Here is a 20,984-nt window from a genome sequence, read left to right on the forward strand (position 1 = left end):
CTGCTTGCTTGAAACATGCAAATTTAAACTTTCCTGTATTGTCTTTAAAAAAATGTTTTTTTACTAATTACCTCTGTACATGTTGTTTGTATATTGTTTGTGAACTCTGTATCTTTAATTAACTTACACTACCTTTATGTTAATTTCCTTTTCCTAATGTCTTCTAAAATGAGAAAATACTGAAAATAAATGGAAGATGTGACTCATTCAACACCTAACTTCTCCCGCTGCTTATTGCTTCATTTCTTCTGTTCTTTCTATAGCACTATTATAACACTCCCCCTGTCACTACAACTAACTGCATTAACCTGAACTGGCAATGCACTTACGAGTCAACCACTTACGTCTAGGGTGAAGATATAACAACATACCACACATCTTCAGAGATTAGAAAACCTGTCCTCCTACATTCAACTCAGTATGGATTCAAAAAATATTTCTATGGTCAATCCAGTTTGCCCCATATTTAAAAAAAAAAATTACACTTGTTTCAGCGCTTTATAAAATGTTTTCAATTTGTTTGATAAATCGATTCTCAACCGTTTATTTGAAAGGGCTGTGAATTGGCCCCTGTAGTTGGTGTGCTGCTCATTTGCCCATTGATCATAAAATACCAAATAATCATAGATACACAGCCACAGACTGGAATGTTCTTCTTCCCTCCTTTTTTAAATTAGTCTAGCTGAGAATTTCTCGGGGTAGAAAGGAGTTTGACTGGCGGTCGCCATGGTCACCAGAAAAGTAAAGCTTGATAATTTGGTAATAGATTGGGTGAAGCCTAGAGTCATGGTGCCTAGACTATGGTTTTGTTCCTCTGCTGATGTGTTATCTAGAATTGAGTGTGTCATTTTTAAAATCTTTTTTTCAGGTTTTGAACAATCGATTTTATGTTTTTTCACACAAATTCCACATTATTTTATGGCAGGCCTACTGTTATTTACCAGATCAATTCAAATGCAATTCTTGACGATAATGCTCTGTTACATTCCTATCCCTTTTCAGGAGACACTACTTACCTCGACATCTTCCGAGAGTTTTCTCACATGGCCTCCCACAACCCAGAGAAGCTGAAGCGGAGGAGTGTACATTTTAGACACTCATTCAGGTAGCCCACAGATGGATGAGATGTCTGGGAGGTCGTACTTGAAGAGTGCAACAGTCACTTTCCTTACATCATTACAGATTTGTATAGTGTGTCTATCCACCTCATATTCAGAACCTGACTTTAGGAATCCTCTCAGATCCTCAACTCGTAAATGTTCTTCACAAATGAGAACCACTATTGCATTCTTTCAAATTGCGGTACTACAGGTACTATCTCTACTATTAATACCAATACTGACTAACACTAAATGACTTCACTCATCTGAATGGTGAAACCACTTCTGTCAACATGCACCTACAGTATATGGGAGCTTAGAAATGTTGCCTCAAAAACATAGGCCTACAGGTATGGGCGACGATATCAATAATTATTGTCACTGTTAAAAACATCTGTGAATTCTTAGATGCTGTTCATGACATGTATTACTTCTTTGACAAAAGATATTGGAGAATGCTGTATGTTACAAATGTGTGAAATGCATATTCTGTCATCAAATAATTTGTTTTAATAACTTTTTGTAATGTAGCCTGTACTTGCTTTATGAGGATATGCTGGACTTGTCCTCTCCTATTAGCTGTATGACATTATTTTTAGGCGTTGTTGTTAAATGTTAACTTTAGATAAATCCAAGCACTAAACAATTTATTAACCTGTGTTCTAGATATATATCAGGAGTTGTTGAGAATTATGATAATTCTTCTTCGTGTGCTCAGAACAGCTTGATTATTTTGTTCAATGAACCAGACTCACTATAGAAGGAATAACAGCATATTGTTTACATTGCAAAATGTTTATTTTTTTTTGTGTGTAATGCATTCCTTTGGTCCATTTATTTCTTTCAAACTTGAATTAAGCAGCAATGTCTCTACACTATAGCCTATAGGCTTTCAGCTCACTTAGGATGAATGGACAGGGTTGTTTCCTTTGGATACCATCCAGTTCTTTGAAATGTGCTGTAATGTCAGTATTATTTTTCAAATAAGTTTTGTTTTTATCCTGGAACTATATGGAAGGTGATATTTGATTTCGACTATGCTGGTATAGTCTTAATATTTTGTTAAAATGTAATGTAGAATGTCTTTATATTCATACCACTATGCATTTCAATGCAGATATTGTATATAAATGCTGTAGAGGCAAAATGCTAATATATCTCAAAGGAATGTAATTTTGTCTTGAATATTTTCAATTGTGAAACTAAAGAAAGTCTCTAAAAACTGACAAGTGTTCACAGTGGTTCCTTGCCTGACTAACTACAACAATTACACAAGACTGATGTGTCCATATTTCTGAAACAAATTACATTTAATATAATTTAAACTAAAATAACAACCATTGGCTGGCAGCCCTCTGAGGATGACTTGAGTTTAAGAGTCAGGAGGCATCATAAAAGGGCAGTTTGAGATACTGATACCAGTGCTTGAGTTGTCGTGGTAGGAGCTGGAAGACGTTCTCAGTGAGGAACATCAGAGCATCTTGCATGGCTGGTTGGAGAAGCTGATTCGATGGCAGAGAGAGAACAAGGAGACAAAATTTCTCCTATAAACAATAACAGGGTTTATTTTTTCACTAATGGTCAGGCTTACACTAATAATCCACAAACTCTGATACACTGACACAAGTGTTAAAAAATGAAATTTGCCCTGAATCTATTCACTTCCAGAGAATTTGGAATGATTACCTTTGAGTAGGGCAACTTCTTGTGAGAGAAGTTGTGGAATTGGCCGATCTTCTGCAGGATGGTCCTGTACTCAAAGTCCCTGTCATCAGACAATTCTGAGACATCGCTCTTCAGGATTTCGTACCTAAGAAAACATGTTAAAAGTAAACAAAAATACAACCAATGTCAACATTTACTGTATTTCACATGAATTTTCCCATGAACAAGTGACATAGTAGGCTACTGTACATGTTGGTAACATAGAACTGAAACTCACCAAAATAAAAGCGCAGATTTTGGTTCCCTGAGCTCATGTTTTAGTGAGGAGAGCAGCATAGGTAGGCTTGTCTCCTTCCTTGAGGCCATCAATGCATCCAGGAGAGTCCTCATTCTCTCCTCTCTGTGTCTAAACAAAACAAATGAAACATACTGAGTCTATACTGTACATTTTTTCACTTGCATTTATGTTTTGATCAAACTTTTTTTTTTTTTAAATGCGAGGAAAAGTCTAACATTACACAGGCCTATATTGGAATCATTACAACCGCTTACATTTTCTTCTCAAACATGTCTGTCTCCATCTGATTGTTCATAGATCTCTGAATTTCGATGAACTTTGTTCTGACACGTTCCAGCATATCATGTCTGTTCTTTGGTCTGAAAAAAACATGTGAAGATTGAATATCTATATTCTACTCTCTCATGTTTCATTAATGTCTTAAACACTGGCCACTGATACTCACTTCTGAGGATCCTTCTCATATGTGGCTGTGGAAAGTAAATAGTCAATATCACTATTTCAATCTGACTTTCAGACCCAAGTAAACCGTTATATGCCATTTATACTGAAGTGTCATTATATGGTCCTTATATATTTGTTATACTGCAAATCAAAATGGCTGTGTACTAACTGTTCTCATCCAAGAGCAGGTTCAGCCAAGGAGGTAGGTCCCCAGTTTCATTCTCTACCTCCTTTAGACCTGCCTTCCTTCTGAGTCCTAACTGGACAGGCTTACAACTGCAATGTTTTAAGGTGGAATTGACCATTAAACTTTAGTTAGGAAATACATTATTAATTAGGGGTGGCAGGTAGCCTAGTGGTTAAGAGTATTGGGACAGTAACCGAAAGGTTGCTGGTGTGAATCCCTGAGCCAACTAGGTAAAACCATCTGCCGATGTGCCCTTGAGCAAGGCACTTAACCCTAGTTGCTCTGGGTAAGAGCGTCTGCTAAATGAAATATAGATTTTAACTAATGTACTGTATGTATTACATTTCTTACCCAGCAAACTTAGCAGAGGGTGATTTTGGCTCTGAAAAACAAAAACAAAAAACATTAAAAACAATGATAGTACCGGTATTCCCATGAAAATCTGTGGACAATTTTACTGCCTTGGTCTTGGTGATTGATGAATGACTCCCACAAGTCTGGGTTGATGTTCATGTCCTCAGGTGCAAATGGAATCAGACACCTGACAACATAGAATCACATCTGAAATATTTAAATAAAAAATTGCTTTTATTTGAATGCAGTTAAATCAAGCAGGTTACCATAAACTAGCTATTTAAGTTTTGTAAGTCAATGGGTATTGTAAGAGGTGATATAAATGGATTTAGTTTGGTTACCTCTGAGAGTTCTTCAAAAGAACATTGGTTTTATCTGTGTCTTTCATGATGATGTTCACATACCCACTTGCAAGAGGCAACTTGGTGAGAAATACACAACTTTACTGTACAATTGTGTCATTTATTACAACAATGAATGAACACTAAATGTCAGACACAAATAAAGCAAATCTCACCAGTGTTTTCAGGTCTCTATTCCTCATGTTGGTTAAGCCACAAAGTATCTTGTAGATCCACTGAAGCTTCTCTATTATGTGCTCGTCCCTCCTGAATTTTATCCTTCTGTATAAAATGTAAAATATGATATTGATGGCCCTGAAGGACGGTTGTAGCATAGCCATTTAAGAAAGTGTTGGTGCAATAAAAAATGTGATTTGTTAAAAATCATTTACGCACCTTAATATTTCCTCTTCTGCTGGAGCATGCTGCTTTATTGACATGGTGCATTCTATATCTTTATCAGCAGGGGACAGGGGAGGAGAAGGGAAGAACATAGTTGTCAACAACACAAACAGTTGCTACTTTCTCCACTTGTAAAGGGACAGATATATTCCAAATGTTAGCATAGGCTTACCTGCAGCAATCTTGTCATTAGTAGATCTGGGTGAGGTTTTCTTTGGTAGGGGTGGAAGTCTATCCTATTAAATACAATAAATACAAAAACGTGATGTTACATTAAAACTGTTCCAAGCTTTTAACAGAGCTCAGAGATTGATAGGTAATTCCTATTGAGTAGGTAGCGAAAATACCTGGTCCCTCAAGCAAATTACCAAGGGACGACCTGTGTTCAAAGCTTGTCTCATGGAGGACATCTCTTTGAGGTACTGTTTCAGATGTAAAAACCCATTTTCAGTTTGTGCGGCCATGGAGGGTAGAGATCTGACATGGTCCTCCTCTAAAAGAAATGTAAACAAATCTATTTGATGGAAAACATTAGACTGTGTTTTTAGAGGGCTAACGTATCCCTTTAAATTTGCTAACTAACTACGTCACAGATTATGTTATGCTAACCTGGCTAGCTAGCTTGCTTATTTTATGATGGTTTCACACAACTTCTCTTGAAGCAACTGAAATTAACATACTTTTACATTATTTTTGAAGTTGCTTAAACGTTGGTTAACGTTTCTTACCTTTGCTGTGCTGTGCTTTGTTATTTATATTATGGCTAATGCTAAATCTTCTCGACATCTCCAAGGCCACCATCTGAGCATGCGCGCGGCACAAACGAGATAAGACAGTACAGCATGAAGATAGGCAGAAACTGCATATCCGATATAAATCCTTTATCACACTTGTAAGCGATTTCATTGCGACTTTAGCTAGCTAAACCACATATAGTGTTAGTTATAAAAAATGTTTGGCTAAACTCATTTTGGGGCGGCAGGTAGCCTAGTGGTTAGAGCGTTGGACTAGTAACCGAAAGCTTGCAAAATCGAAACCCTGAACAAGACAGTTCCACTAGGCCGTCGTTGAAAATAAGAATTTCTTCTTAAATGACTTGTCTGCTAAAATTAAAATAAATTCGTAGAAACGAAACACGTAATCAAATCTAACGGTTGTTTCGCGCAAAACGGCGCATGTGCAGATCGTCAAATCAAAGGCACTCCTTCGATATAAAGTTGTTTTTGACGAAAATGAAAACGTGTCAGTTTGTCATTTCCACGAGGTTGGCATAATAACATGTTCAAATACTTAAGACATTGTATTGAATCTAGGTTGTGCCTTTTAGAGTTAGAGAAAAGTAATAACTAAGGAAGAATTCTCTCATTGATTTCTCCAACCCCCGCAAGCGTTCACGAAATTCTCACGAAGTGAGAAGTGCCACTCTGTGGCAGTACCATATGGGTTATATTTCCTCGTTCCTCCTAGTCAAATATTTCATTTGGTCTCTTAAAAAGTGTAGCTACCACAAACACCAAGCAGAGGCGGTGATGTTTCTTCTGATCTTTTCAATTATTGTTTCTGTTTAGTCTAAAATGTAATCCTGAGATTATTTTTAGGAGACTACAATTTATCACGCGCTTGTTTTCAAACCTTACGGTAATGCTGAAGCGCTTCTGGTGCTTAGGTATACGGTTGATTTTGTTATGGATTGATGGATGGGTTTATCCTGCTGTTTTTGTAGTCAGTTTGACATTTTCTATGTGCCTCTAAAATTATGTGATGTCGTGTGATATCCTCGTGTTGTTATTATGATGTCCCGGCTGATGTTTTGAGATCTCGAGGGGAGATCTGCATGAAGTTCGCATTAGCTGGAATTTTAGCTCTTATCTGCCTGCAACTAGCTAGCTATGAGGCTTGCTGTTTTGGGAAATCGATCGGACCCGCAAGACTAAACCAAACACAGGTGACGTTTACCTATGCAATATATGTTATTTTCCAGTTGTTGACAAACAGTTTTCCATAAGCGTCCTTAGCCTAACTAGTTGCATTGGTCCGCACAACACACACCCTGGGCCCGTTGATAGCATAACACTTTGATGAAACACTAACGTTAGCTAACGTTTGAGTTGTAGTGCTGCTAAAATGATTTGAACTGTTTGATCTATTACAACAATGTAAGATAGCTAGTTAACACCAGCTGTCAGTTTATGATGATAGAGAGGTAGCCAGCTTCCAATAATCTCTTTGCCTCCCATTTTGTGTAGACATGGCTTCCCAGCTCCAGGTTTTCTCCTCTCCTTCAGTCTCCTCCAGCGCATACACTCGTACCAAGAAATTGAAAGTAGAGAACAGTGTGTGGGATGTGAGCGTCCAGGTGGGAGACAACAACTACACTTACTACCAGCAGCAGGGCCCCATCCAGGGAAATGGAAACACATCCTCCCCCTCTGCATCAAGTTTCAACCCAGCATACAACTCCTCCAACTCCAACCAGGGGTATCCATCAATGGGGGGAGGCTCCCGGGAGCAGACAGTCGTACGGGCGGCAGACAGCACAGGCAGTGCCCGAGGACCCTCTTCATCTTCCTCCTCTTCTACCAGTCACCATGTCAAGGAGGCTGCATCCTCCTCCCAGCCAGGGGACCTATACCACAAGCAGTACAGTAACAGCCTGAAGAGGAAAAGTGAGGAGGTGGACAGCAGTGACAGTGTTCAGATCCTGGAGGAGCTCTCTGCCCCTGTGCTCTCCAACCGCCCCGCCGCTGGTGGGGGGACCACCACAGCCCAGTCCATAGCACATTCCACCTCCACCACTAAGAGTAGTAACTCCCACAGTGAGGGAGACTACCAGCTAGTGCAGCATGAGATCCTGTGCTCTTTGTCTAACAGTTATGAGGTGCTGGAGTTCCTAGGGAGAGGTACATTTGGCCAGGTGGCTAAATGCTGGAAGCGTGGCACCAATGAAATCGTGGCCATCAAGATCTTGAAGAATCATCCTTCATATGCCCGGCAAGGTCAAATTGAGGTTAGTGTCACTAAGCAGAAGTGACTTTCTTGTAAGCTTTAACCAGATAAATTAGTCTCTGGTCAGAGCTTCAATTGAATTTGAAAATTGTAGAGGTACCATGCATGTGTACATTTTGTAGAAGTTTGAGAAGGAGATGATATTAAAATAGTTGAACATATCTACAGTGCCTTCAGAAAGTATCCACACCCCTTGACTTGATCCACATTTTGTTGTTACAGCCTGAATTTAAAATTAATTTAATTTAGATGTTGTGTCACTGGCCTACACACAATACCCCATAATGTTAAAGTGGAATTATGTTTTCTGAAATGTTTACAAATTAATAAAAAATGAAAAGCTGAAATGTCTTGGGTCAATAACTATTCAGCCCCTTTGTTATGGCAAGCCTAAATATGTTCAGGAGTAAACGTTTGCTTAACAAGTAAGTTACATGGACATTCTGTGTACAATAATAGTGTTTAACATGATTTTTTTAATGACTACCTCATCTCTATACCCCACACATACAATTATCTGTAGGATCCCTTAGTTGAGCAGTGAATTTCAAACACAGATTCAACCACATTTACCAGGGAGGTTTTTCAATGCCTTGCAAAGGGCACCTATTGGTAGATAAAAAAAAAATTAATAAAAAAAATTAAAACCATTCATTGACTATCCCTTAACATGGTGAAGTTTTTAATTACACTTTGGATGGTGTATCAATATACCCAGTCACTACAAACATACAGGTGTCCTTCCTAACTCAGTTACTGGAGAGAAAGGAAACTGAGGATGGATCAACATTGTAGTTACTTCATAATCCTAACTTAAATGATATATTGAAAACAAGGAAGCCTGTGCAGAATACAAATATTGCAAAACATGCATCCTGTTTACAATAAGGCACTAAATTAAAACTGCAAACTTTATGTCCTGAATACAAAGTGTTATGTTTGGGGCAGACACAACACATAAATGAGTACCGCTCTTCATATTTTCAAGCATGGTGGTGGCTGCATCATGTTATGGGTATGCGTGTCATCGCAAGGATTAGGGAGTTTTTTTTAGGACAAAATGGAATGGTTCAGTATGCTTTCCAACAGCCACTGGGAGACAAATTCACCTTTCAGCAGGACAATAACTTAAAACATAAGGCATAATATACACTGGAGTTGCTTATCAAGATGACATTGAATGATCCTGAGTGGCCGAGTTACAGTTTTGACTTAAATCAGCTTGAAAATCTATGGCAAGTCTTAAAAATGGCTATCTAGCAATGATCAACAACCAACTTGACAGAGCTTGAAGAATGTATAAAGAATAATGTGCAAATATTGTACAATCCAGGTGTGCAAAGCTCTTAAAAACATGCCCAGAAAGACTCACAGCTGTAAACGGTGACAGGGGTGTGAATACTTATGTAAATTAGATATTTCTGTATTTCATTTTCAATACATTTTCTAAAATGTAAAAAAAACATGTTTGAATTTGTCATTATCGGTTATTTTGTGTAGATGGTTGAGAGAAAAAAATCAAATTCGTTTTGAATTCAGGCTGTAACACAACAAAATGTGGAATGAATACTTTCTGAAGGCTCTGTATCTGCCATCGTCCTGCAGGTGAGTATTCTGAGCAGACTGAGCACAGAGAACGCAGACGAGTTCAACTTTGTGCGTTCCTACGAGTGTTTCCAACACAAGAACCACACCTGTCTCGTGTTTGAGATGTTGGAGCAGAATCTCTATGACTTTCTGAAGCACAGCAAGTTCAGCCCGCTGCTGCTCAAGTCAATCCGGCCTGTGCTGCAGCAGGTACGATACAGTACAATTAATAGTCTTGAACACTTTTTTAGTACTGCACAATACTACTATATGCAAAATAACACAATATACTGTACATATTGCATGTTACCCATATCATACACATATTGTACAGCCATATACATAATACATACATTTATGTGTATATATATATATATATATATATATATATATATATATAGTTTTTACATTGCCACGTATGTCATCAGGTGGCCACGGCCCTGTTGAAGCTGAAGAGCCTGGGTCTAATCCATGCTGACCTGAAGCCTGAGAACATCATGCTGGTGGATCCTCTCAGACAGCCTTACAGGGTGAAGGTCATCGACTTCGGCTCCGCCAGCCACGTTTCTAAAGCAGTGTGTTCCACCTACCTACAGTCACGCTACTACCGGTGAGTGCCAGTCAGGGTTGGGGTCAATTTAATTTAGATTCAGTAAATTCAGGAAGTAAACGGAATATTCCAATAAGTAAAATCGGCATTGGAATTTCAATTTACTTATTGAATTGACTGAATAGAAATTTAATTGAGCCCAACCCTGGTGCATGTGTCGTTTTGTGACACAAGAGTCTCAGTAGCCATGGATGTATTGCAGGCTCAATATTATGTACTCATGTTACCAACATGTCTAGTTTTTCAACCACTCCACAAATTTCTTGTTAACAAACTAGTTTTGGCAAGTCGATTAGGACATTTACTTTGGCATGACACAAGTAATTTTTCCAACAATTGTTTACAGACAGATTATTTCATTTATAATCCACTGTATCACAATTCCAGTGGGTCAGACGTTGACTGTGCCTTTCAACAACTTTGAAAATTCCAGAAAATGGTGTCATGGCTTTAGCAGCCTCTGATAGGCTAATTGACATCATTTGAGTCAATTGGAGGTGTACCTGTGGATGTATTTCAAGGCCTACCTTCAAATTCAGTGCCTCTCTGCTTGACATGGGAAAATCAAAAGAAATCAGCTAAGACCTCAGAAAAAAAATGTAGACCTCCACAAGTCTGCTTCATCCATGGGAGCAATTTCCAAACGCCTGAAGGTACCATGTTCATCTGTACAAACAATAGTACGCAAGTATAAACACCATGGGACCACGCAGCCGTCATACCGCTCAGGAAGGAGACGCGTTCTGTCTCATAGAGATGAACGTACTTTGTTGCAAAAAGTGCAAATCAATCCCAGAACAAAAGCAAAGGACCTTGTGAAGATGCTGGAGGAAACAGGTACAAAAGTATCGATATCCACAGTAAAATGAGTCCTATATCGACATAACCTGAAAGGCCGCTCAGCAAGGAAGAAGGCACTGCTCCTAAACCGCCATAAAAAAAAGCCAGACTACAGTTTGCAACTGCAGATGGGGACAAAGATCGTACTTTTTGGAGAAATGTCCTCTGGTCTGATGAAACAATAATAGAACTGTTTGGCCATAATGACCATCGTTATGTTTGGAGGAAAAAGGGGGAGGCTTGCAAGCCGAAGAACACCATCCCAACCGTGAAGCACGGGGGTGGCAGCATCATGTTGTGGGGGTACTTTGCTGCAGGAGGGACTGGTGCACTTCACAAAATATATGGCATCATGAGGAAAGGAAAATTATGTGGATATATTGAAGCAACATCTCAAGACATCAGTCAAGAAGTTAAAGCTTGGTCGCAAATGGGTCTTCCAAATGGACAATGACCCCAAGCATACTTCCGAAGTTGTGGCAAAATGGCTTAAGGACAACAAAGTCAAGGTATTTGAGTGGCCATCACAAAGCCCTGACCTCAATCATATAGAACATTTGTGGGCAGAACTGAAAAAGCATGTGCGAGCAAGGAGGCCTACAGTACAAACCAGACTCTGTTACACCAGCGCTGTCAGGAGGAATGGGCCAAAATTCACCCAACTTATTGTGGGAAGCTTGTGGAAGGCTACCGAAACGTTTGACCCAAGTTAAACCATTTAAAGGCAATGCTACCTAATACTAATTGAGTGTATGTAAACTTCTGACCCACTGGGAATGTGATGAAAGAAATAAAAGCTGAAATAAATCATTCTCTCTACTATTATTCTGACATTTCACATTCTTAAAATAAAGTGGTGATCCTAACTGACCTAAGGCAGGGGATTTTTACTACGATTAAATGTCAGAAATGGTGAAAAACTGAGTATAAATGTATTTGGCTAAGGTGTATGTAACCTTCCGACTTCAACTATATGTGTTGTTGCAGGGCGCCAGAGATCATCCTGGGACTTCCCTTCTGTGAAGCTATAGATATGTGGTCTCTGGGCTGCGTCATTGCTGAACTGTTCTTGGGTTGGCCTCTTTATCCTGGTGCCTCAGAGTATGATCAGGTCAGCAGCACCTCTTCTACTTTTCTTGAAGACACGACATGTATTTGTTTCCTCCATTTTGTTGAAGTATCAGTCATACATGAAGTGGCTGGTTTTCCAGACACAGATTAAGTGTAGTCCTGGACTAAAGTGTGTTCAGTGGAGATTCCCATTTGAAGTGTTTTCTAGTCCAACAGTAGGCTTAATCGGTGTCTGGGAAACTGGCCCTAAGTCTGTTTGTGACCAATCTCTGATTAACACTGTTGCTGTTGCTTTTCTCTTGGCTTCATCAGATCCGGTACATCTCCCAGACCCAGGGCCTGCCTGCTGAATACCTCCTGAGTGAAGGCACCAAGTCCAGTCGCTTCTTTAACAGAGGCCCTGACTCCAGCTACCCCCTATGGAGGCTCAAGGTACAGTAGGTAACATATTAGGAATCAGAATGTTGATAATTACATGTTTATAGCTAATTATGTTTCAAGTTTTAATTTTTTTTAGTTGTATGGACAGGATATACATGGTATATACCTTCAAACGAAATGCTTACTTGCAGGTTCCTTCTCGACAATGCAACAACAATAAGAAATAATACAAGATAAGAATACAAACATAAAGTAAATGGCTCAGTAGAATAGAATACATTTTTTTGCAAAAGTAAAATACAGAAGGCACATTTAATGTACAATATTTACACATGTATTAGAGAAAGGGGGGATTGAAGGGCTGGTGTTTAAATTGTTCATGGCAAGTTTTTAAATTGTTCAGTATTAGCAATAGTGGATGAGAGTATGGTAGCGGCAATTGTGATGTGTGGGTGCATATTGATGAAATATCTTGTTCGCTGATGTATATTGTACAGTACCTTTTAATAGTATTTTTTATTTATTTTTATTTTATTTTACGTTTTCTTTTTGTCTGTAGACTCCTTCAGAGCACGAGGCGGAGCTGGGGATAAAGTCAAAGGAGGCTCGGAAATACATCTTTAACTGTCTGGATGATATGATGCAGGTGAGGGTGACTAGGTCGCCATTCATTCTCTAAATCCACTCGTCATTAATCCATTACTATTTTGTATTAGGCTATGCTTATAAATTGGTATGTTTCATATCTCCAATTTATTTGATCTCTTCAGAGTAGACTTGGATGTTTAAAGATGCAACATGCAACTGTCATTTGGATTGAAAGCAAGTCTAAGAAGCTGTATATCTGTTCAATGCACTATTTCTATGCTTCCCGTTCTTAAGTTTTGTTTTTTGCGTCTTTTACTTGCTGCTTTGTACACCAGATTCAAAAACAATATTTTTGGTTATGGAAAATATATTTCACAGCGTTTAAAAAATTTAATAATAATAATTAAAGACGGTACAATGATTCTCTACACTATGCTTGCTTGTTTTGTCACATAAAACTGAAATTAGTCGAATTTTAGCAACCAGGAAATGGTGGAGCGATTTCTGCATAGTGCATCTATAAATGTTTACATTTTAGTCATTTAGCAGACTTTCTGTATGTTGTGGCAGGTGAACATGACTAGTCTGGCGGGGACTGACATCCAGGCAGAGAAGGCGGACCGGAGAGAGTTTATTGACCTGCTGAAGAAGATGCTAACGCTGGACGCAGACAAACGCATCACCCCCATGAAGACCCTCAACCACACCTTCGTCACCATGACCCACCTGCTGCACTTCCCTCACAGCTCACAGTAAGTAGAGGATCATCAGGACTATCGTATTGTGGCATTTATGTCAAATTACATTTTATATCAATTGTTTGGCCTAAGAGCTTACACACGATAGCCCAGGATTAAGACAGCTTGGCAAATCTCCTTGTTTTTCTCTCGAGATAAAATGTGTCATCAAATCAAATGTATTTATAAATCCCTTTTTACATCAGCAGTCACAAAGTGCTTATACAGAAACCCAGCCTAAGACCCCAAACAACAAGCAATGCAGATGTAGAAGCACGGTGGTTAGGAAAAACTCCCCAGAAAGACAGGAACCAAGGAAGAAACCTAGAGAGGAACCAGGCTCTGAGGTGTGGCCAGTCCTCTTCTGGCTGTGCCAGATGGATATTATAAGAGTACAGAGTACCTTGCTCCTTTAGATTCACATATGCCTTGATATTTCTTCTTTTTCAGTGTGAAGTCGTGCTTCCAGAACATGGACATTTGCAAGCGAAGGGTCAACCCTTTCGAGAGTGGAAAGAATCTGTTTTCTAGCAGCAACACCCCCAGTGGAGCTACAAACCTCACTGTTACATTTAGCAGCCAGCACAACCAGGTGAGAACTGTTGTGGAAATTACACAGGGACACTAAACGTTCATCTTAAATGAATCATTATTGTAAGCACGCTGGAGGTTCCAACAAAGGTAATGCACCATAGTGGACGTCTGTCTGTCAGAAACTCAGACAAGTTACATTTGCATGATTTAGCATAACTAATTAATCATGACTGTTTTGTTTCATTCATGTGACCGACCAATACTGGGTCATGCATGTGACAGACCAATACCTCACTTCTTATAAGCTGAGACCTTGAAACTGAGATATCTTTCGTTCTCAAAACAAGGTCTGGGTGTACTGCCAAATTGCAGCTACTGATAGTGAGGATTCGTTCACTCAAGTCACTTGCATGAACACAGAAATTGGTTTATAGAACAGCACATGAATAGAACACAGAAATTACTTATAAGAAAAACACATTTTCATCACAGTACTAAGGATCTTTTTCCCCTTAAGCTAATATATTTTATCATCAGACTTACTCAGCATGTCCTAGCATGAATATTTTACAGCACGTAAAGTGTGATGAATAGTTATTTCATGTTATCCACACCATGTCAGGTGGCGTCAACCGGTGGCCAGTCCCTGTCCCTGAGCAGCAACATCCCTCTGCTGAACTACCAGTCGGGACTGTATCAGCAGGCTACTATCAACATCCCAGGTCTCCACCAGCAAAGTGTCCCTCTGCAGACCAGACCCACCCAGCTGTGTGGCCAAACAGAGCCTTTCCAGCAGACTCTCATAGTCTGCCCACCCACCATCCAGGGTGAGAACAGATGGGGCAGGGTTATAATGTTATAAGTATAGTTTGTTTGCCTCTCTTGCTGAACTCGAATGAAGACCAAATTCATGTCGCAGCTAAGTACATAGGTTGTAATGTGGGAGACCGCTTTCAGTGATACATGTTGTGTAGCCTTATGTGATGTAATAACACAAGAGGATCTGAACTTCATAATGTTGTCCAATTGTCCCTAGTTAGATGTAATGTCTGCAGTTTGCATCTGCAGAGCTGTATGCATGACATTGTAACTAATCTACTGCCTTCCTTTCTTCTTAGGCCTCCAGTCATCCGGTAAACACTCTGGGTTCCCAGTGAGGATGGATAACTCTGTTCCCATGGTGCCCCAGAACCAGTCCACTCAGCCTCTGCATCTCCAGCCTGGAATGCTCACACAGGTACAGCAAGACTGAGTGCTGTATGACTACCCACCACAGCTTGACTCCATGTGTGTCCATTGAAATCCTATGAATAACCAGAGTAGTATTGACAGGATTCCTCACACCAAGGTGTTTAGCCTCCTTAACATCCTCTTCTTTCTTTGGGAATCAGTCTCCGACTGATTGGTGAAGGGATGTGGAGATCGGATTGACCTTCCCTGTCCATTTATCTAACCCTTACATCCCTCCCTCAAACCTCCTCCCCACCAGCAATCCTGCAATCCATTGATGGTAGCCACCCTGCAAGCTCCTGTGGCAGGAATGGCCCCTCTGTATTCACTGCCCCTGGGCTGTGGGGCTGGAAGGCCTGGCCTACTGGAAGAGAGCCCCACCATGCTGGTAAAGCACTATCACTAATACTGTCAGGGGTGGGCAGAGCATGGGACGCATGTACTGCTGCTAACTCTGGTCTGTGCTTATGCTTGCAGCATCTCATCTCTCCTTTTCTCTTCCCCTTCCAAAAAAGAGAGATGTTGTATTATGATACAGAGACAGCTGAAGTTTCTGGAAGTCTTGCTGAAATGTAAATATATTCAACCAAATGTAAATTTGCACTTCATCTCTTCAACCTTTGGAATCCCTGTTGATTCAAAATGTCAATGTTGTTGCTTTGGTCCTGGAATTGTGCAGCAGACATTAGAAATACCATCTTAGAATGCTGCCCCTTGATTGTCTGTCATGCTTCTCTTAACAGAATACTCTTGAGTTTCAGGTTTTAAACCACCTTCTCAGTTCCACAGAACTCTGTCTTCCAGGGCTTGAGCTTGGCTTGAGAGAATGAACAGTTGTTTCTTCTGGTAGTTGGAGTGCCGGTTTAATGGTGTTTTGATTTCAAACATATTTCTCTCAGCAGTAACTATTGAGGTTTTCTCTGTTCGGGTCATGCTTTGGAAGTCCGGGGAACAGAGAACAATCATAGAATGTTTTTCTTTCCCCTTTGAATTTGAGCTTGACTCAGTGGGGGCATGCTGGATGCCTATAGCTTTCCATGTATGACAGGAGCAGACACTGAATCATGTCTGTCTGCAAACTGCATGTGCTTGTCTTCCCAGTGGTTCTTGTAGAATCCACACCCAACCTGTAATGGTCTGACTCGTACTCACATGTAGCACAGCATTTTTCTATTTCCCTTAAAACAGACTGTTCAACTTGCTTTCATTGATCTCAGTATTAGTTGTTTTAGAAGCAAACCTAGAATAAATCACTTTGTTTGTTTTTGTCTGTGTGTGTGTACAGCAGGGCTGGCCAGCAGGCACCCAGCAGATCCTCATCCCCTCCACGTGGCAGCAGATGCCAGGTATGTCCCTCCACAACCCCAGCCAAACCCAGACTCTGGTCCCTGACTCCCCCATGGGAGCCCCCCTCTCTGGGGGAGACAGCTCAGGACAACAGGCCTCACACTGGAGGTGAGTACTGCAGTGCTGTCCCTCTGGGCACTAAGGCCATATCATTGTCCAAAGAGCAGAACGTTAGAGGAATTGCAGAAGAAGCCCTAATTTGATATTTTCTGACATTATTTTGTATCTAGGTTACAGTATGTGGAGACGTTAGATGGTTCAGATAATATTGTGTTGTACTGATTCGGATATGCTAGGGAAGCTAATTACAAGTTGTTGTCATGCCAGGGGTCGTCATGGCAGTCATTACCATGGCATCAAACAGCAGGACCATACACTGGGGCGTCATGCACCTGCGGCCCAGTTCCAAGCAAGATCTCAGCAGGGGAAAAGGTCTAAGGCTCGACATGCCGACAGTAGGGCCAGGTAAATTTCAACCCAATGGTCAGGTCCAAGAATACACACTTTATTCATACTCTTGTATACTGTATGGTTCTCTTCCTCATTAGGTATGTGATTTCTATGAATCAGTGAGAGCTTTATGATTGAGGACTTTCAGATCAACACAAACTTTTTTAAAGCACATTGAAACATCTCAATATACTTTCCTGTTAAAATGACATTTGTCCCTTTGCAGGCCTGTGTTGTCTCTGCAGTCAGCCGCCCCTATGGTCCACAACACACCACTGCCTGCCTTGAGTGGTGATCCAATTATCATCTCTGATACTCCCAGCCCTGCTGTCAGCATTATCACTATCCATAGTGACACAGAGGACGAGGATGACGGGAAGTTCCCTGCTGCCAGGTGAGGTCACATCCTGTGTATTCTAATGTATCCACCTAATGTGTAAATGAATGAGAGACAATGGAGATACGCTGCTGTTTTGTTAAGTAGCTGAAACCAGCACCCTGGATGACCCTGGCTTTAGTCTCAATCCCTCAGGTGCGTGTGTCTGTGTGTCTCAAGGGGTTGGGTTGAAAGCAAAAGAGGAATTTTTGTGTTCTAAAAAGAAAACGATAAAGTTTTCTTCCTCTTTTCTGTCACAGCTCTGGTGCTAACCAGCGGGCCAACGTGATTAGCTGTGTGACAGTCCACGACTCACATGACTCTGACTCGTCCACCAGCAGTCCCCTGAGCCCCAAGGGCCTGGCCAACAGCTCCTCCTCGTCCCAGACCTCCCACTCCTTCTCCAAGTCTCTAGCCATCATCCTGCCCTTAGTGAAGACCCAGTCTGGGGAGAGCAGAGTACAAAAAACAGGTTGGCGTGGTAACACACCTCCAGTCTAGTGTTCCCCCTACTATTGTATAGGTGGAGCTGCCCACCTCCTTAGTTTTGTTGCCTTTCACCTTAAATAATTTGGTTTTATTGATTTTTAGATCAACCTGCTAATGTCTCTGGTAAATCCAAGAAGGGGACAGCTCAGCAGTCCAGCAGGGCAGGAAGGACCTCCAGCTCTGATCGCAACCAGAGTGCCACAACTAGCAGATCCCAACCACTCAACCTGAGTCAGGTAAGGGTATATGGCCGTCATTGAAAATAAGAATTTGTTCTTAACTGACTTGCCTAGTTAAATAAAGATTAAATTAAATTAAATTTTGAATGTAAAATGTGAATGAAGTGATATAAATTGTAGCCAATGTTTTCCTCTCCAGGTACAGCAGTCTGTGATGTCATCATCACAAGACAGAACAGGAGGCAACAACAGCTCCTTGCCCCGTCAGACCACTTACCCTCCTCCCATCTCCTCCAACTCCTCTTACCGCCTGCACGAGGCTGCCTCCATCTTCACCTCTACCCCGAACCTGTACGCCTACCCTGCCTCTGCCGCCCTGGCCTCTGTCTCCCAGGCCGTGGACCAGCTCCATGCCGGCGGCTCTTCTCGACATGCCCGGCCCAATGGGCCCTACTCCTCCCTGGGGCTCCTACATGCCCAGGGACAGTACCACCACCAGCAGCAGCTGGCGGCCCAGCCTTACCCCGTTCCCCGATCCAGCGCGGCAGCCTACCAGCTAAGCCAAAGGAAGCTCAGTCAGTACCCCTACCTGTGAAGAATAGAAGCTGCCTGAGACAGAACCATAGAAATATAATCTGTGGACAGATCAGCTCTCTAGCCCAGCGGAAGACCAAATGGAGACCAAGATTATAAAGGTGCCCAACTGCACAAGTATAGCACTGGGACAATGATTTGTCATGTTTTTTAAATGTGCAATTTATTAAGACCTTGTTTAAAATTTTAACAGCTTTGTTGGCAATTTCCTGATTTCAGAGACGGTTTTAACGTGGTAAATATGAGTTTTTTCCCCTTTCGCTTTTTTCCCCGTTACTTAAATTAAGCACACTTATGTTAACAAAAAGTATTTAGACATTTCTTCTATGTAAAGCCAGTATTTCGTTTTTGAATATCTTTGTTTTTAGAATAATAAGCTTATAATAGCCTACCTGTCAAAAGCACTAACCATTTGTGTCCTTTATGCCATTATGACAATTTATTTCATCATGTACTTCTGCTAATCAAATTGTATATTATAATGTACCTTTTATTCATTTGCTTTTAGCAGTTTTTTTGTGTCTATACATTGCAAATGACCCTGAACAGAGTTGGTCTCTGTTATAAATGTTTTGTGTTTATGTTTGTTAAAAAATACAGATGAAATTTGTTGACAAAATCACCTTATCTGAAACTTCTGATATTGCCATTTGTAAACATGAATCTTTTGTGTTTTTCTCCAGCCTGTCACTGAGGCGCTTGTCAAAGGCCCTTGACTTTGAAAGTGCTGCTCACATATTCCACACATCACATTAATAATCTCATCACCACTTTAAGCCTATTGATAGGCTCCTGTCAACCTTGAATTAATTTGGTGAATTGTGTTGAATCTGATGGTGATTCATGAGTATATAAATAGATGTTGGATATAGAGTTGATGGTTTTGGTGACATGATGGTCGTTCATACAATCATACTATTATAATGTGAAGTGCTACATAGAACAGACAGTACACCTTAATCATCATATAGGCAATAAAATGGTTTTTAAGATGTATACTGTGGTACTGTATTTTTGCAAAAGATCTATAATGCTTTTTGTTAATAAGCTAAATATAACAGAATATATACTTTCATACAAAACAATCTATAGAATGAAGCGGACACTTCTATTTGTGTTTGGTTGGCCCTGGCTGATCCGGCTTGCTCACATCCTCCCAAATGGCGATCAGATCGGCTAGGAATGTCAATGATAAATTGATTCCTTTCATTCTTGCTATGTTCCAAGAAACAATAGAAAAGGGGGAGTTACCGGCTTCCTTAAAGCAAGGTGTAATTACTTTGATTCCCAAACCTAATAAGGATAGTCTTTATATAGACAACTGGAGACCCGTTGAATAATAGCCTGTTGAATAATGATGGGAAATTATTTGCCCTTGTATTTGCTAAGAGGTTGAAACAAGGCTTGTATCCTATACAGTGGGGCAAAAAAGTATTTAGTCAGCCACCAATTGTGCAAGTTCTCCCACTTAAAAAGATGAGAGAGGCCTGTAATTTTCATCATAGGTACACTTCAACTATGACAGACAAAATTAGAAAAAAAATCCAGAAAATAGGATGTAGGATTTTTTATGATTTTATTTGCAAATTATGGTGGAAAATAAGTATTTGGTCACCTACAAACAAGCACGATTTCTGGCTCTCACAGACCTGTAACAACTTCTTTAAGAGGCTCCTCTGTCCTCCACTCCACTGTTACCTGCATTAATGGCACATGTTTGAAGTTGTGATCAGTTTAAAAGACACCTGTCCACAACCTCAAACAGTCACACTCCAAACTCCACTATGGCCAAGACCAAAGAGCTGTCAAAGGACACCAGAAACAAAATTGTAGACCTGCACCAGGCTGGGAAGACTGAATCTGCAACAGGTAAGCAGCTTGGTTTGAAGAAATCAACTGTGGGAGCAATTATTAGGAAATGGAAGACATACAAGACCACTGATAATCTCCCTCGATCTGGGGCTCCACGCAAGATCTCACCCCGTGGGGTCAAAATGATCACAAGAACGGTGAGCAAAAATCCCAGAACCACACAGGGGGACCTAGTGAATGACCTGCAGAGAGCTAGGACGAAAGTAACAAAGCCTACCATCAGTAACACACTACGCCGCCAGGGACTCAAATCCTGCAGTGCCAGACGTGTCCCCCTGCTTAAGCCAGTACATGTCCAGGCC

The 20,984-nt window shown here is 40.6% G+C and overlaps 3 protein-coding genes across 12 annotated transcripts in view; 2 read left to right on the forward strand and 1 right to left on the reverse strand.

The window, feature by feature from the left end:
- Nucleotides 1–2,326, forward strand: part of LOC112216284 (arf-GAP with coiled-coil, ANK repeat and PH domain-containing protein 3) — a 91,419-nt gene extending 89,093 nt beyond the window's left edge. Inside the window, exon 24 of the mRNA XM_024376165.2 lies at nucleotides 1,003–2,326. Within this exon, the coding sequence (XP_024231933.1) occupies nucleotides 1,003–1,109 (107 nt within the window). The 3' untranslated portion in view covers nucleotides 1,110–2,326. The remainder of the gene's footprint in view (nucleotides 1–1,002) is intronic.
- Nucleotides 2,327–2,385: 59 nt separating this feature from the next.
- Nucleotides 2,386–5,697, reverse strand: LOC112216285. Of its 6 annotated transcripts, XM_024376167.2 has the most exons (14): nucleotides 5,520–5,697; nucleotides 5,139–5,305; nucleotides 4,964–5,027; nucleotides 4,786–4,843; nucleotides 4,566–4,671; nucleotides 4,390–4,469; nucleotides 4,156–4,235; nucleotides 4,046–4,076; nucleotides 3,677–3,783; nucleotides 3,509–3,533; nucleotides 3,318–3,422; nucleotides 3,043–3,171; nucleotides 2,787–2,910; nucleotides 2,386–2,644 (listed from the first exon to the last, which is right to left on the reverse strand). In XM_024376167.2, exons 1-14 carry the CDS (start codon nucleotides 5,695–5,697, stop codon nucleotides 2,480–2,482), a joined length of 1,419 nt encoding a protein of 472 aa, XP_024231935.1. In that variant the 3' UTR covers nucleotides 2,386–2,479. The 6 variants fall into 6 exon arrangements, with proteins under 6 accessions (XP_024231935.1, XP_024231936.1, XP_024231937.1 ...); XM_024376168.2 differs by lacking the exon at nucleotides 4,046–4,076 and having other exon boundaries at nucleotides 4,119–4,235; nucleotides 5,139–5,284; XM_024376169.2 differs by lacking the exon at nucleotides 4,046–4,076 and having other exon boundaries at nucleotides 4,119–4,235; nucleotides 5,160–5,305.
- LOC112216283 (homeodomain-interacting protein kinase 1) lies at nucleotides 5,593–19,806 on the forward strand. Of its 5 annotated transcripts, none has more exons than XM_024376160.2 (18): nucleotides 5,593–5,683; nucleotides 7,038–7,798; nucleotides 9,403–9,594; nucleotides 9,813–9,994; nucleotides 11,822–11,945; nucleotides 12,218–12,337; nucleotides 12,846–12,932; nucleotides 13,445–13,626; nucleotides 14,062–14,203; nucleotides 14,768–14,972; nucleotides 15,264–15,382; nucleotides 15,635–15,763; nucleotides 16,661–16,830; nucleotides 17,050–17,187; nucleotides 17,399–17,566; nucleotides 17,809–18,020; nucleotides 18,140–18,273; nucleotides 18,416–19,806. In XM_024376160.2, the coding sequence occupies exons 2-18, from the start codon at nucleotides 7,040–7,042 to the stop codon at nucleotides 18,809–18,811; spliced, it is 3,459 nt and encodes a 1,152-aa protein (XP_024231928.1). In that variant the 5' UTR covers nucleotides 5,593–5,683; nucleotides 7,038–7,039; the 3' UTR covers nucleotides 18,812–19,806. The 5 variants fall into 5 exon arrangements, with proteins under 5 accessions (XP_024231928.1, XP_024231927.1, XP_024231929.1 ...); XM_024376159.2 differs by lacking the exon at nucleotides 5,593–5,683 and adding an exon at nucleotides 6,439–6,736; XM_024376161.2 differs by lacking the exon at nucleotides 5,593–5,683 and adding an exon at nucleotides 6,439–6,736 and having other exon boundaries at nucleotides 16,664–16,830.
- Nucleotides 19,807–20,984: the final 1,178 nt, after the last annotated feature.

The sequence above is a fragment of the Oncorhynchus tshawytscha genome, linkage group LG16 (genome assembly GCF_018296145.1).
Source record: "Oncorhynchus tshawytscha isolate Ot180627B linkage group LG16, Otsh_v2.0, whole genome shotgun sequence".
Lineage (NCBI taxonomy): Eukaryota > Metazoa > Chordata > Actinopteri > Salmoniformes > Salmonidae > Oncorhynchus > Oncorhynchus tshawytscha.

Coding starts and splice junctions, on each gene's coding strand:
- LOC112216283 (XM_024376160.2), top strand. CDS start 7,040: ATGGCTTCCCAGCTCCAGGTTTTCTCCTCTCCTTCAGTCTCCTCCAGC. Junction 7,799..9,402: donor CCCGGCAAGGTCAAATTGAG/GTTAGTGTCACT, acceptor ATCGTCCTGCAG/GTGAGTATTCTGAGCAGACT. Junction 18,021..18,139: donor GAGCAGAGTACAAAAAACAG/GTTGGCGTGGTA, acceptor ATTGATTTTTAG/ATCAACCTGCTAATGTCTCT.
- LOC112216285 (XM_024376166.2), bottom strand. CDS start 5,697: ATGAAATCGCTTACAAGTGTGATAAAGGATTTATATCGGATATGCAGT. Junction 4,236..4,389: donor CTTTTGAAGAACTCTCAGAG/GTAACCAAACTA, acceptor CTATGTTGTCAG/GTGTCTGATTCCATTTGCAC. Junction 3,423..3,508: donor TATGAGAAGGATCCTCAGAA/GTGAGTATCAGT, acceptor TGTTTTTTTCAG/ACCAAAGAACAGACATGATA.